General features: G+C 31.4%; 1 protein-coding gene across 1 annotated transcript in view; it reads left to right on the top strand.

Annotated features, from left to right (window-relative positions):
• Window positions 1–12364, top strand: part of LOC137925914 (shootin-1-like) — a 34916-nt gene that overhangs the window by 15694 nt on the left and 6858 nt on the right. Inside the window, exons 3-6 of the mRNA XM_068769399.1 lie at window positions 6571–6695; window positions 6953–7101; window positions 8651–8808; window positions 10905–11088. Of these exons, the coding sequence (XP_068625500.1) occupies window positions 6571–6695; window positions 6953–7101; window positions 8651–8808; window positions 10905–11088 (616 nt within the window). The remainder of the gene's footprint in view (window positions 1–6570; window positions 6696–6952; window positions 7102–8650; window positions 8809–10904; window positions 11089–12364) is intronic.

Below are 12364 nucleotides of genomic sequence, written 5' to 3' on the forward strand. Positions count from 1 at the left end.
TCAGTTTTTACAGTTCACCGACACTTCCGCTCCGTGAACTATTGACCTCTGAAGCTATAAAAGCCCTAGTCTTCTTTGAAATAGTACAGTAATAAATTTCAGTCTGTTATTTGCACTCGAGTTTTAATTTTAACACCAAGAGATAGTTTTCTAAAAAATAAATAGAACGATAGGACGACATTTTACAAAATTCGACGAAATTAAATTTGTCTAGGTTTTGTAGACGTTGTATGATACGATAATGGTGGTGATGAACTGAGATATTACAACATAGGAAATAGTAAAACATATCTTACCAAAAAGAACGACTGCCTAACATTCAAATAGAATGAATCAACGGGTTCCTTACATCAATTAGCGTTCGCTTGTATCTTTTATTACGTTACAATTAGTTCTAATGATTCATAGGAGGAAGATCGGTGTGAATAAACAATAGTTTTCCCTCCAAAATGCAACTACTAACTTTTTTTTAATGTTTAGGCAAAGATCATGCAATAAAGGTCACAGGTTCTATATGTGGACTAAACACCAGCTTGTAGATCTTGACACGATAGAACGGTATGCTGTTCAACTTAAAGATGATAATGAGATAGTTTCTAAGAAATTACTCAGTCTTGAACATCGCTGGCGAGTAACAGGTCTGTCAGTTTTGTACAGGATTAATTTTGAGGAATGCGCTGTGGAATTTTCACGGCCTTGTCCCACTATCATTGTTTCTTTATAAAACGAGTAAGAAGTTGGTTGAATTCCACTCTTTTATGGAGTTTCCTTGGAGGTATACCAAGCGTTTCGAATATGCAACCATCTACCAGCTTCTTTATTTCTCTCTTCGGGTTAAAGGGAAGGTACTTAATAAGTCTTGCTTTATCTTCGACAACATCAAAGATATTCATTTATTCAACATTGGAACTTTTAACAGAACTCCTATCGATCGTAAACTTATTGTTTTTGACTCTACTCTGATTCGCAAGGTGTTATAGTTGTGTAGAAGAAGCAATAGAAACTCCACAACACAAACAGGCGACATCACTGCCAAGGATTCTTGTCATTTAAATAGTCTTTTATTGAATAATGATGACACTTATCAGGCGAGATGTTGGTTAAAATTGGTCAAGCAATAAAAAAGTAACTGATTTTAAGTTTTTTTTTGGAAAAGATCTTAACAAATTTACTGTTTGTCCTAATACAGGCCATGCGTTATTAAAAGTTAAAGGATTTTGTCATAAGGGAGATCAGATTGATTTTAGTTCCTTGTCAAATCATTTACAATATTGTTTCTCTGGTATTATGAATTAGATCAATATAAATCAACTTAAGATCGTAGGGGCGGACCGGATGCAATGCTGGTCATATTACAAGTCCCGTCGTTCGTAGGTACTTTTAAATATATATTTTTACTTTTATATTGTATATACATAGCCATAATGGTTGGCAACTACAGTGTGGTATTATGCCCACCCTCTGAAAATTCGTTTATCAGTGGCAATCCTAAATAATGAATGCACAAAGTGTGATTTATATAAGATTTTATACCGACGATCGTGTGATAAAGTTTCCAGAGAAGATTCATGTTCAGCTGTGAACGTTTTATAGTTAAAAGGATGATGACGAAGAAACATATAAAAATTAAAAAAAAATATTTGATTTAAGAGAACCAGTAATATTATTAATAAACAATAGTTTTTTTTTATAAAAATAATAATACTAGAAAGTGTATATTCATGAGTAAAAACTGCTATTTTATGAGTTTTCACCACATAGGATGTAAACACGTTTTTTTTTTCTATTCCATAGATCTATTTGACATTTTTTTCTAATCATAAATATTCATTGTTGATTTCGAAATTCAAAAAATTTTTTTTTTTTTAAAACAGGCTTAATGGACGCATATATAATGTTGTCGATGGATCAATTCGCAAATTTGAATTATCTATGTTTTTATTGCAAATACCTATAATATAATATAATTATGTTATATATACAAATGGTTAGTTAATAAAATTTGAATAATTTTTAAATATGTATGTAACGAAAAATTGAGTCGGCTTTACTTTTGAACACACTGGCAGTGAAGCTGAAACAATATTTAAAATTATATTATAGCCCACTGTTGGACATAAGACTTCACCATAGATTTCCAATAGGACAGACTTGAAGCTGTCTTTAGCGTTTTTCTAAGACTAGCAATGTTATCTGTCCACTTTTGTGTGCCTGCCCATCCGTGGTACTCCAAAACCATAAAGGATACAGATATCTATTCTGCACTATCTCTTTAACTTCCGAATCTGCCTTGTCAGAGAAACCTTGAAACCCAAATATATGTAAAATGCATGTCATCGAATATAAATACGGAATTTATAAATAATTCATTCACCAATAAAAGTTAGAAAGTGAATACACGGTACAGATTTATGTTTTACATTATCGATTCGTATAGAACCTCACTAGGCGATTGCAGTCCGTCTCTGCGCTCGTCTTGTGTCACGTCACTATTCGAATAAAAATTTAAAAAGTTCTATATGGTGAAAATAGACGTTCCATTTTTGAAATTACGCGCGATTGTATTCGTTCCCGCGTAAACAATGAACGAGATACAATTAGAAAAGGATTTATATTTTTTTATTGTTATTATAATGGAATTAATGACATTGTGCCAGTGTGAAAAATTTATTTCTTTATTGGAGATTCCGTTTAATAATTTAATTGTGAACATGTAAGTCTATTTCTGTAATTTTTATATAAATATATATTTTTTTAAAATTAACTAAGCGGGCGTCTGTGACTTAACCCTTAATAGCCTGATTTACGAAAGTGATTTTTTTTAATAATATTACTGTGTTTGTTTGAGAGTCTAGATGAATGGAAAAATAGATTTTTTTTTAATTTCGTTGGAAAGAATATTATACAACAGTAAAATTCATACAGCCAACCTATAAAAAAAATAATAGTAATGTGAACATTCGGTTTAAAAGATTGGTATCAAAATTGAAACTCTAGGCTATTAAGGGTTAAGGGCTTGATTCCCGGGATACAATATTATATTATTCACATTTTGTGAATTAATTATATAGGATTGTAACAGTTCATCAAAAAGTTTCTAGATTGACAGCAGGATCTTCTGCGTACCATAATACCACACTATGATCGCCAATCTGCCAAGCGTGGCGATTATGATATCGCCCCGTATGTATCTTTGGGGAAGGCCTATGCTACGCAGTGGGTGTATGTGCTAAAACTGTTGCCTTGAACCACGAATTAAAAAAAATTACTTTTAAATATATTTACTGTTTCACTAAAAATGCCAATATAGTTTCAGATTTTTAACGACAGAAAAATTTTAATATTTTTTACGAAATTTAAATTAAATGTTCTATATTTAAATAAATGTGATATCTTTATTCTTGTTTTATAAAATTAGCAACACTTTTGATCGAAAATCTCATTCCTTTAGCGCTTTGCTTCAATAATTATTTATTTATACAAATATAATTTATAATACGAAATAATTTTACCATAATTTTTCCTAAGCCCTTGACAAAGGTATTAACTAAAGTTTGAGAACAACTTCTTTATTCTTCTTTTATAAAATGAGCAACAATTTTGATCGCAAGTCTCAGTCCTCTATCGCTATGTTTCAATAATTATTTATTTATCCAAATATAATTTATAATTCGAAATAATTTTACTATAATTTTTCTAAGCCCTTGACAAAGGTAATAACTAAAGTTTGAGAGCAACTTCTTTATTCTTCTATTATAAAACATTAGCAACACTTTTGATCGCAAATCTCAGTCCTCTAGCGCTTTGCTTCAATAATTATTTATTTATCCAAACATAATTTATAATTCGAAATAATTTTCTGTAAATTTTCCTTAGCCCTTTACAAAGGTATTGACCAAAGTTGTTCTCAATTTGAACAAATAAAAATTAAGTAATCTTTTAAGGTTTCTTAAAGTAGTTTTTTGTTTTCATTGCTCCAACTTTATTTACATTCGTTGCAACTTTTATCACGTTTTCACGTCACGTGTTTGCTTCGATTTAATCGGGATTAGTAAAAGTATATTGCAACTTTTAAAGTTTACCTTTACAAAGTTTTTGTTTACTTTTATAAGTTGTTGAAACCTTTTTATTTATATAATTCAAGTTGGTGCGCCACAGCCTTTGCACGTTTTATATAACGTTATATATATATATATATCCTATATATGTTTACCTATTAAGCGTACGTGGCCCTGACCATAATTATGTTAGTCTATATCTAAACGTCAATATATATATATATTTATATATAATGTCTGTATGTCCTCTATAGATTCGTAAACTATGCATATGATCATGTGATGATCTTCAGCAAAGTTGTTGTGAATTATCCCACAAAGGTTTCTAAGCTAGTATGACCAATTTTGGGTAAATGGCGCCACTATTATTCCAGTTAATATTATATATTTCCGTGCAATTATATTACAGTATTGAAAAGGTCCCTTAATGATAATAAAACAAGACACATTTATTCTATAGTATATTAAATGAATGATAGATATATTAGGCGTTAGTGTCTGTATAAAAATTACTCTCTCTCCCTTTCTCTCTCTTTCTCTGTGTCACTCCTCTTGTTTCAATAAGATTGTGCGATGTTAGCCTTGTAGGGATGTTACTGCTTCGTCGATAATAATGCTCGAGCTGTAGTCTTAATTTCCTCTTACTACTAGTTCTGCCGGTTCTCGTGCTGCCACTTGGACCATATATGGTGCGTCTATGTGCCTGTGACACACGTACCACGAGCAGTCCGTATCCGTAGCTCATGCCTTTGTTTTGGCGGCTTCTGTAGCTTTCTATGTTGAAGTTCTCTTTTTTCTTAGGTTTCTTCTTTCAGGCGACCTTCTTGTGTGGTGACTCATGTCCCCTTTCTTGGTCGGTGTAAAGAATTGATTTTTACCAAAAAATAGTTATTGATTTTCTTTGATTTCTAAAATTAATTATCAATTTAAATAATTTAATTTTAACAATATATTTATTATATTTTACAATAATTATAATAAATAAAAATAAGGAGCGTTCATAGTGTATTTTTAAGTCACCGTGAAAAAATCTCAAATTCATTTGCAATAAACGTAATCAGATATTTTAATAAAATTCCGCAAAACGCTTTTGGACCATTATTTATAAAATCGAAACGCATTTTAAAGTAAATTAACGTAAAAAGATTATTATTCAATAAACGAATATTTAAATGACAAGAATGCAGGCAGTGATGTCGCCTGATTATTTTTAATAAGGCTATATCTACAGTAGTAATCAGTATTGTTAAACATTACTTTTAAAGATGTATTGTGGAGGTTCTGCCTGTTGATTTATTTATAACACTTTGAGAAATAGGATTAAAAATAAAATAGTTGACAATCACGCCAATTTGCTATTTTATTATCATGTATAACAAAATAATTATAATTTTATTATTATCCTTGAGATTGTTTTTTTTTTATTTTAGGTACATTTTCACAGGTTATATTTTGATAAATTCTTTATTATATTTTGTAGTTAATAAGAAAAATCACTATTGTCGTCCATCTAACACAAAGATGCAAGAACTGTTACGCTATGAATTATTTACTTTTTTTATTATACGCAAGAAGAACCAAGGTACTGGCATAGAAGAATAGCTTCACATTCCCTCTGTCATACGTATATGGGACTGCTCAAAATTTGTATGCTATTGATGTCAAAAATAAATAATAAATTGACTTAGAGCTTTACTAAATAAAATCGTATATAACCTTCGATTTTAAGGCATCGATATCATCTGTAAACTTGTAACCAAAAAATGTATAACTTCGATCGTAGATTTCTCTCATGGCTAAAATCGAGGAATTTTAAGCAAAACGTTAGACATGAATAAGAAAGAATTCCTTCTCTCGCAAATGGGTTACCATTTAAAATCCAATCCACCAGCAGAGACGTGGTCAGGTATTGAGGATAAGGTTTAGGTGTAGGATGAGGAACTCGACGAGCAGTATATAAGCAGTCTTTAGAACCTGAAGGTGTTAGAACGCGGGAAGTCGTTAGATGCATGACAGATTATAGATACGATATTTAGGATGAGACATATGCCCTACAGTGGGCATATATCAGCTAATGTAATAACATGAGAGTATTGTAATACTGACTACAGATGCCCACAAGTAGCGGTGGACCTTTGTATAACCTATATATATGAGAACTAGCTGATCCCGCAAACGTTGTTTTGCAAAAAAAATTAAAGTTTTTAATTAACAAATGTAAGATAAGGGTTGATCATAGAGGGGTGAAAATTTAGATTTGTATGTATTTTTGTATGCTGTATCATAATAAAATAAAAACCAAAAAAATTGTCTAAAAAATTAAAAAAAAAATTTAGGGGTGGACCACCCTTATCACTTAGGGGTATGGAAAATAGATATTAACCGATTCTCAGACATACTGAATACGCATGTAAAATTTGGTAAAAATCGGTCAAGCCGTTTCGGAGGAGTTCAAGTTCGAACACCGTGGCACGAGAATTTTATATATTAGATGTATATCTTATGTTTCCAGGGTCATGCAGCAGGCTGGAGAATGGTATAAGCAGAACAAACAGCTGAAGAGAAGAAGTGCCGCATTACTCCATGCGTTGCCTGCCACTCAGGTCGACATCGACATCACGGATACCACTGATGCCGGTGACAATTTTTTTTTATCATCACTCACAACCTTGACCAATATACCCTGGATCTTTCTCGTAATCCTTATTCATTTATTGTCATCAGATTAGCCAAATTACGCCCATTGTAAGACATAGGCATCTTTCAGACCACGAAGATCGTGCTTACCTGCAGCAATATCCAGCGATCTTGACTACTTTTGTCCATATATGGGACACTGATACGTACATAAATATAATATTAAAAATATTCATGGAACATCATGGATGTTACAGCATCAGATAGCAGCAGCAATGAGGAGGTGGAATTCCTGAAGCGGACGGTGTCAGAGCTGAGTGAACAGGTGGCTGCCTTGCAGACGGACCTCAGCGCTGCTCGCCTTCATGAGTTTGAAGCTCACGAACACAACGTGGCCCTTGCTCAGGTAGGAACCACAACCTTTAACCAATACACTTTACTATAAATTGTTATATACTTTATCTCGTTGCGGTCAAGCGACGCGGATACGGGGCTAATATACGAGTATGTCATTTTTAAACGGTTTTATTTAGTTCGACCCGTACGGAATATGTTTATTTGGGTCAAAATTAGAAATTGAAATTTAAGCACCTTCCCGTTGTCAGATTGATCCGAAATTTAGTACACACATTTAATTTAGATGACAATACAATATAATAAAATCAATAACATTATAAATCTAAGATGGCCGCCGATACAAAATGGCGGATTACATATTTTTCCTTAACCCCCTCAATATGGGTATCTAATGAACGGCCTACGCTAGTAAAACACGATGATTATGTCAAAATTTAAAATTCAAGATGGACGCCGTTCCAATATGGCGGACTAGGTACATATTTTTCCACAACCACCACAATATGAGTATCAAAAAACCGTTTAACTTAAAAGGTTTTTAAATGTATTTTTGTTTATATAATCACAGCTATGGATTCGTTTGAGTGCCGGCTGTAAATAAAGTAAATAAAACGTGTTTGAACTAAATAAATGGAGGAAATACATATCGGAATGCGTAGACTTTTGAAAAGAAGACTAAAAAATGTCCTTCTGACCAAGGTACCAGGTCTAAATACTGGAACATTGTGGGGAGATTGTTGCGCTGTATAAATGTATACATCATACTTACCTTATAAATTATTCAATAAGTGTAAACATTTGTAAACAAGTTATTGAAATATTATATATACGGAAGTTATAATAATAGACTGATTATACGAAATGTAACCCAATAAGCACGCATAAGGTGATTTTAGGTTGTTTTTCAGAATTTTCAACTTGAAACGAGCTACATATAGGGTTAAAGGAATGTAAACACATTAAGATGATTATCCTATCATCCTAATGTGATTATCTTATCACATTGTTGACCGGACACGAGTTACAGTACCTGGCGATAAATATTGCACATCGATTTTTGGAAAGAAACAATCGGCTAATTTCGGATTCGTAGAGCGTTATCTCTGTCACACGAATTACAAACAGTCCGGTATCTATTAGGAGCTGTTGTCTCATTTTAGCAATAGGTATAATGGTGTTTATTATGTATAGTTATAATTTACCTAAACAATTAAATACGAAACAAGTATTGTTAAAATTGTTAAAATACGGGTACTGTAAATCATGTTTTTTAAGGCCAAACATTGCTGACCGGTGCAGATGGTTTATCCGATTATCTGAGTATTTATGAATCAAATTGTGGTGATTGTGAATATGATACTGCATGAGAAGATGCCGTCTCTGATAGTAGGCCTATATATATCAAAAAATAAATATTATGGCATCAAACAGTGACAGATTTATTTAAATATTCCTGATGGAACTATTAAAATTGGTGTTGCTCCGATTTTCAGTAGAGTAACGACTTTATTTTTTCAAAGCAGAATTTGATTTAGTCGTTACACAGACCAATTTACCAATCAATAATGTGTTAATTTTTCCATTGAATTTTAATACAGGAGTTGGAAGCGGAGAAAGAGAAATGCGTCGTACAAGAGAAGGAGCTTCAAGAGCTACGCAGCCAGCTAGAGAGGCACAACAGAGTCTCGAAGCTTCTAATGGAAGAAGTTACAGCGTTGAAGGACAATGCAGACAAGGACAGGCAGATGGCTGAAACGTAAGTGCGAGAAAGAAGTCTATTTATTTACTTAGGTACACCGACAGTACAAATAAGAGTACACTAATACCTCGTTTTGCGTCGTTTCGTTTTGCGTTATTTTTCGAAGTTGCGTCGCTGCTTAATTAGTACTTATTTTTACTGTGCGTCGTTAGATTTTCAAGATTGCGTTGTTTTGGGTTCGAGTCTTTAATTTGTCTTGAAATTTCCTTTTTTTTCTAAAAGATGGCAACACTTGTTTCTAATTGCGCCATGCCATCAAAAGTCGGGAAATCCCTTTCTAACTAAAAATCAATGCAATTGGAATACAATTTTATTTTCACTTTATTTGCTAATTTTAGAGTTCAGTTTTAATTACCTTGTGTGTTGTAATGTAGTGTGTTGTGCTTTTTTGTTAAAAGAGAATAATAAATTTATATACATTTTTACGTGTTGTTTCTGGTTACAAAAAAGGCATGTATTTTTCCAATTTATTTATTGACAGAGTTACATTATTTTTGTTTTTTTAATGTTTACTTTGTTCAATTTTCTTTTTAAAAAGTAGTATTTTCGTAACCCTGGAACCTATCTTCGATATTTATATGGTTTGCTATAGAAAATCTTAATTCTTTTTTTCGGCGTTTCAATTTGCGTCGTATTTTTTTGGAACGTAACCACGACGCAAAGTGAGGTATTGGTGTACAATAAAAGTTAAGGTACAAATAATTGTTCTGTTATGTGTTCCTTTATAGGAAACACAATATTAAAAATTTCCTGTACAAAAGTCTAGAAAGATCAGACCAGATAAAAAAGGAAAGAGAAAATTGATCGCACGTAAGAGTAACATCTGACTTACCACTTTAGACACTAAAACAGCTGGCAACTTGAAGGTTTTTGTACTAGCACGAATCTTCAAGACAGTGTACTAAAAATGCTTAATTAAAATTAAAAAAATCAGTTACAGATACAATGAATTATTTAAGATTGCTTCTGAAGACTATAAGAGCTGTGAAAGATATTTATGGCATGCAATAGTTCAAATATTCAGTTATAAGAACTGCACTGAGAGATAGAAGAGTGTATCCCAATGTATGTCCAAAGGAACACTCTCTCTTATGTTCTCTTTTAATTGAGTAAGAGAAAGTGTTTTTAAATGATTTTAATTTTCATAAACGGGGTTATCTTTTCTAGTATCATTACCATCACGAGAGAAACTCTTCAGACAGAATTAGTATAGTACATGTTATACAGGGTGATGTAAAGAGTTGAATGTACAGCTCATTTGCTGTTAATTAATGTATGATACATTCTTAAAAATGTATGGTTTTAATCATAATAAATAACACAATGGTAATATTGTAAAAAAAGCATTTTTAACATTTATTTTAATACATATTGTACTGCCAGATGTAACTGTCCTGTTGCATACCAAGAGAAAAAAAATGTATGTTACTTTTCCGATAAGAAAAATAAAGGTTTCTGCTGTGTATATATATATAAGTATATATATATATGTGTATATATATATATGTGTATATATATATATATATATATATATACATATATATATATATATATACATATATACGAGTATATCGTTTGCGTGCTCTATATATATAGACATTTTAAATATTTATGTCGAAACATAGACCTTCTGTTACATTAACTTTTAGCCGCAAACATGTATTTATTAACAATTATTTTCACTTTTAACTTTATCTCTGTTTATTACCCTAAAATAAGAATATAAAATAATTTTAAAGTCTTTCGTGGGACAAAAATATTTTATATTTAAAAAAGAACTCCTAACCTAAACTGCGCATGCTCATTTGTCGTTCAACCGTCGTCCGTCCCTCTCACACACCTCTCGCTTGCACCATCTGACGTTCCTATTCACGCATGCTATTACGTTCGTATATATATACACGAAGTAAGAATTATTTGCTATTGGGGACGAAAGGTTTCCGACTGACCACGAAGCAAGTAGACTCGGCGTGGTTGGACCAACCATTAGGTAGACCGATGTGATAGTTAATTTCGCTGTTGCTGGATGTAACCTTTGAATTTCAGCTCATGGATTCCAGTCACTTAAATAGAATACCTTCATATAATCCCAGGTATAAGACTGAAGCACGAGACGCCAAGAAACGGGTGAAGGTCCTGACGCATCAGAGTACGCTGCTGATGGGAGAGCTGGAGATGGATGAACGGCTCGGTCGCCTGCTGGCAGAGGTGGACAGTCTTCGTGACGCTCTGGAACTGCAATCATGTCGCCATCGGGAACAGCTGGACGAGCTCCAGGTACGCTTTCTTACCATATATATTTATTTATATCAATAAAAAAAATATTTTAAGTTAATTATATAGTATAAAGATATAAGTGTTTTTGATTTAAATGTGTCTAACTTAGTTAAATTTTTTTTTAAATTTCATATAAAGTTGTCTTTCTCGCCGCCTCATGTCAACAGATCAGCTTTCAGACAGTGGCAGCTTACTACTTATATTGTTAAAATAATCGACAATTAAAAAGCGCATAAAAATATCTTCTTGAATAAATATATAATTATTTTAAAAGAAGTATACATAAAAAGAAAAATAAGTTGATTTTTATGTTGATTATGACATACCACAGCTTATAAAGATATGAAGGTTTATTTATTATAAGTATATATGTTATATACGTATGTATGTATGTTAAAGTATGTATGTCTATGTATGTTTATGTATATTTATGTTCATTTGTTTGTGAATATGTATTTTTTTGTACACGTGAACTACCCTTTATAAGTACTTTTATCTTTTCCTTACTATGGTTGTCTGTAAGAGATTGCCTTGTGTGATAAGACCGCCCATTGTACTTTTCTGTATATTATTGTAAAACTTATTAAATGTATCTTATTGTGTACAATAAAGAATATTAAATAAATAAATAAATAAAACGTTTCAAACGCGTTCTTATATGAGAACCTTTAAAATCTGTCTATTTTTTTTAACAAATTTCAAAAAAAAGAGAGAATTAATACTTTTTTTGTTTTAACGTATGTGTATATCATATATAAAATCAATATTTTATAAATAAGTAATAACTGTATTACAGTAAGAAATAGTTTTAAAAATTCATGTTACTATACCTAGTCTAGCCGTAAATTCAGTTACTGGCTGTTTACATATATTTAAAAAAATACTTAAATTTAAATTTCGAACATTAGATTCTAAGAATAAAAAATAGACTACTTTTCCGCCGTTTTTGTTAGTTTTTGTTTAGAAATTATCGAATATTATCTTTATTACAGAATTTATAGCTAGAGTAGGTATATTAGAATTAAATATTGTTTACTGTAAATAGTAGACTTTGTACTACCAGATGTTATTTTCCTGTTCCATTTCAATAGAATAAATAAATTAATGTTATATATTTCAGAGTGATTACATGATATTATAGAGTGAATGAAAATGTGTTTAAAATTATTCAACATTTTTGCTGACTAATAAGTTATATATTTACCCCTTTAAAGGTTTTACAACAATAAATCATCCTGTAGATTAATTCATATTATTTAGCTGCACATGTATCCTA

This window comes from Battus philenor, unplaced genomic scaffold (assembly GCF_028537555.1).
Source record: "Battus philenor isolate CCGP_79_NKW_IND1 unplaced genomic scaffold, ilBatPhil1.0.hap1 SCAF_28, whole genome shotgun sequence".
Taxonomy (NCBI): domain Eukaryota; kingdom Metazoa; phylum Arthropoda; class Insecta; order Lepidoptera; family Papilionidae; genus Battus; species Battus philenor.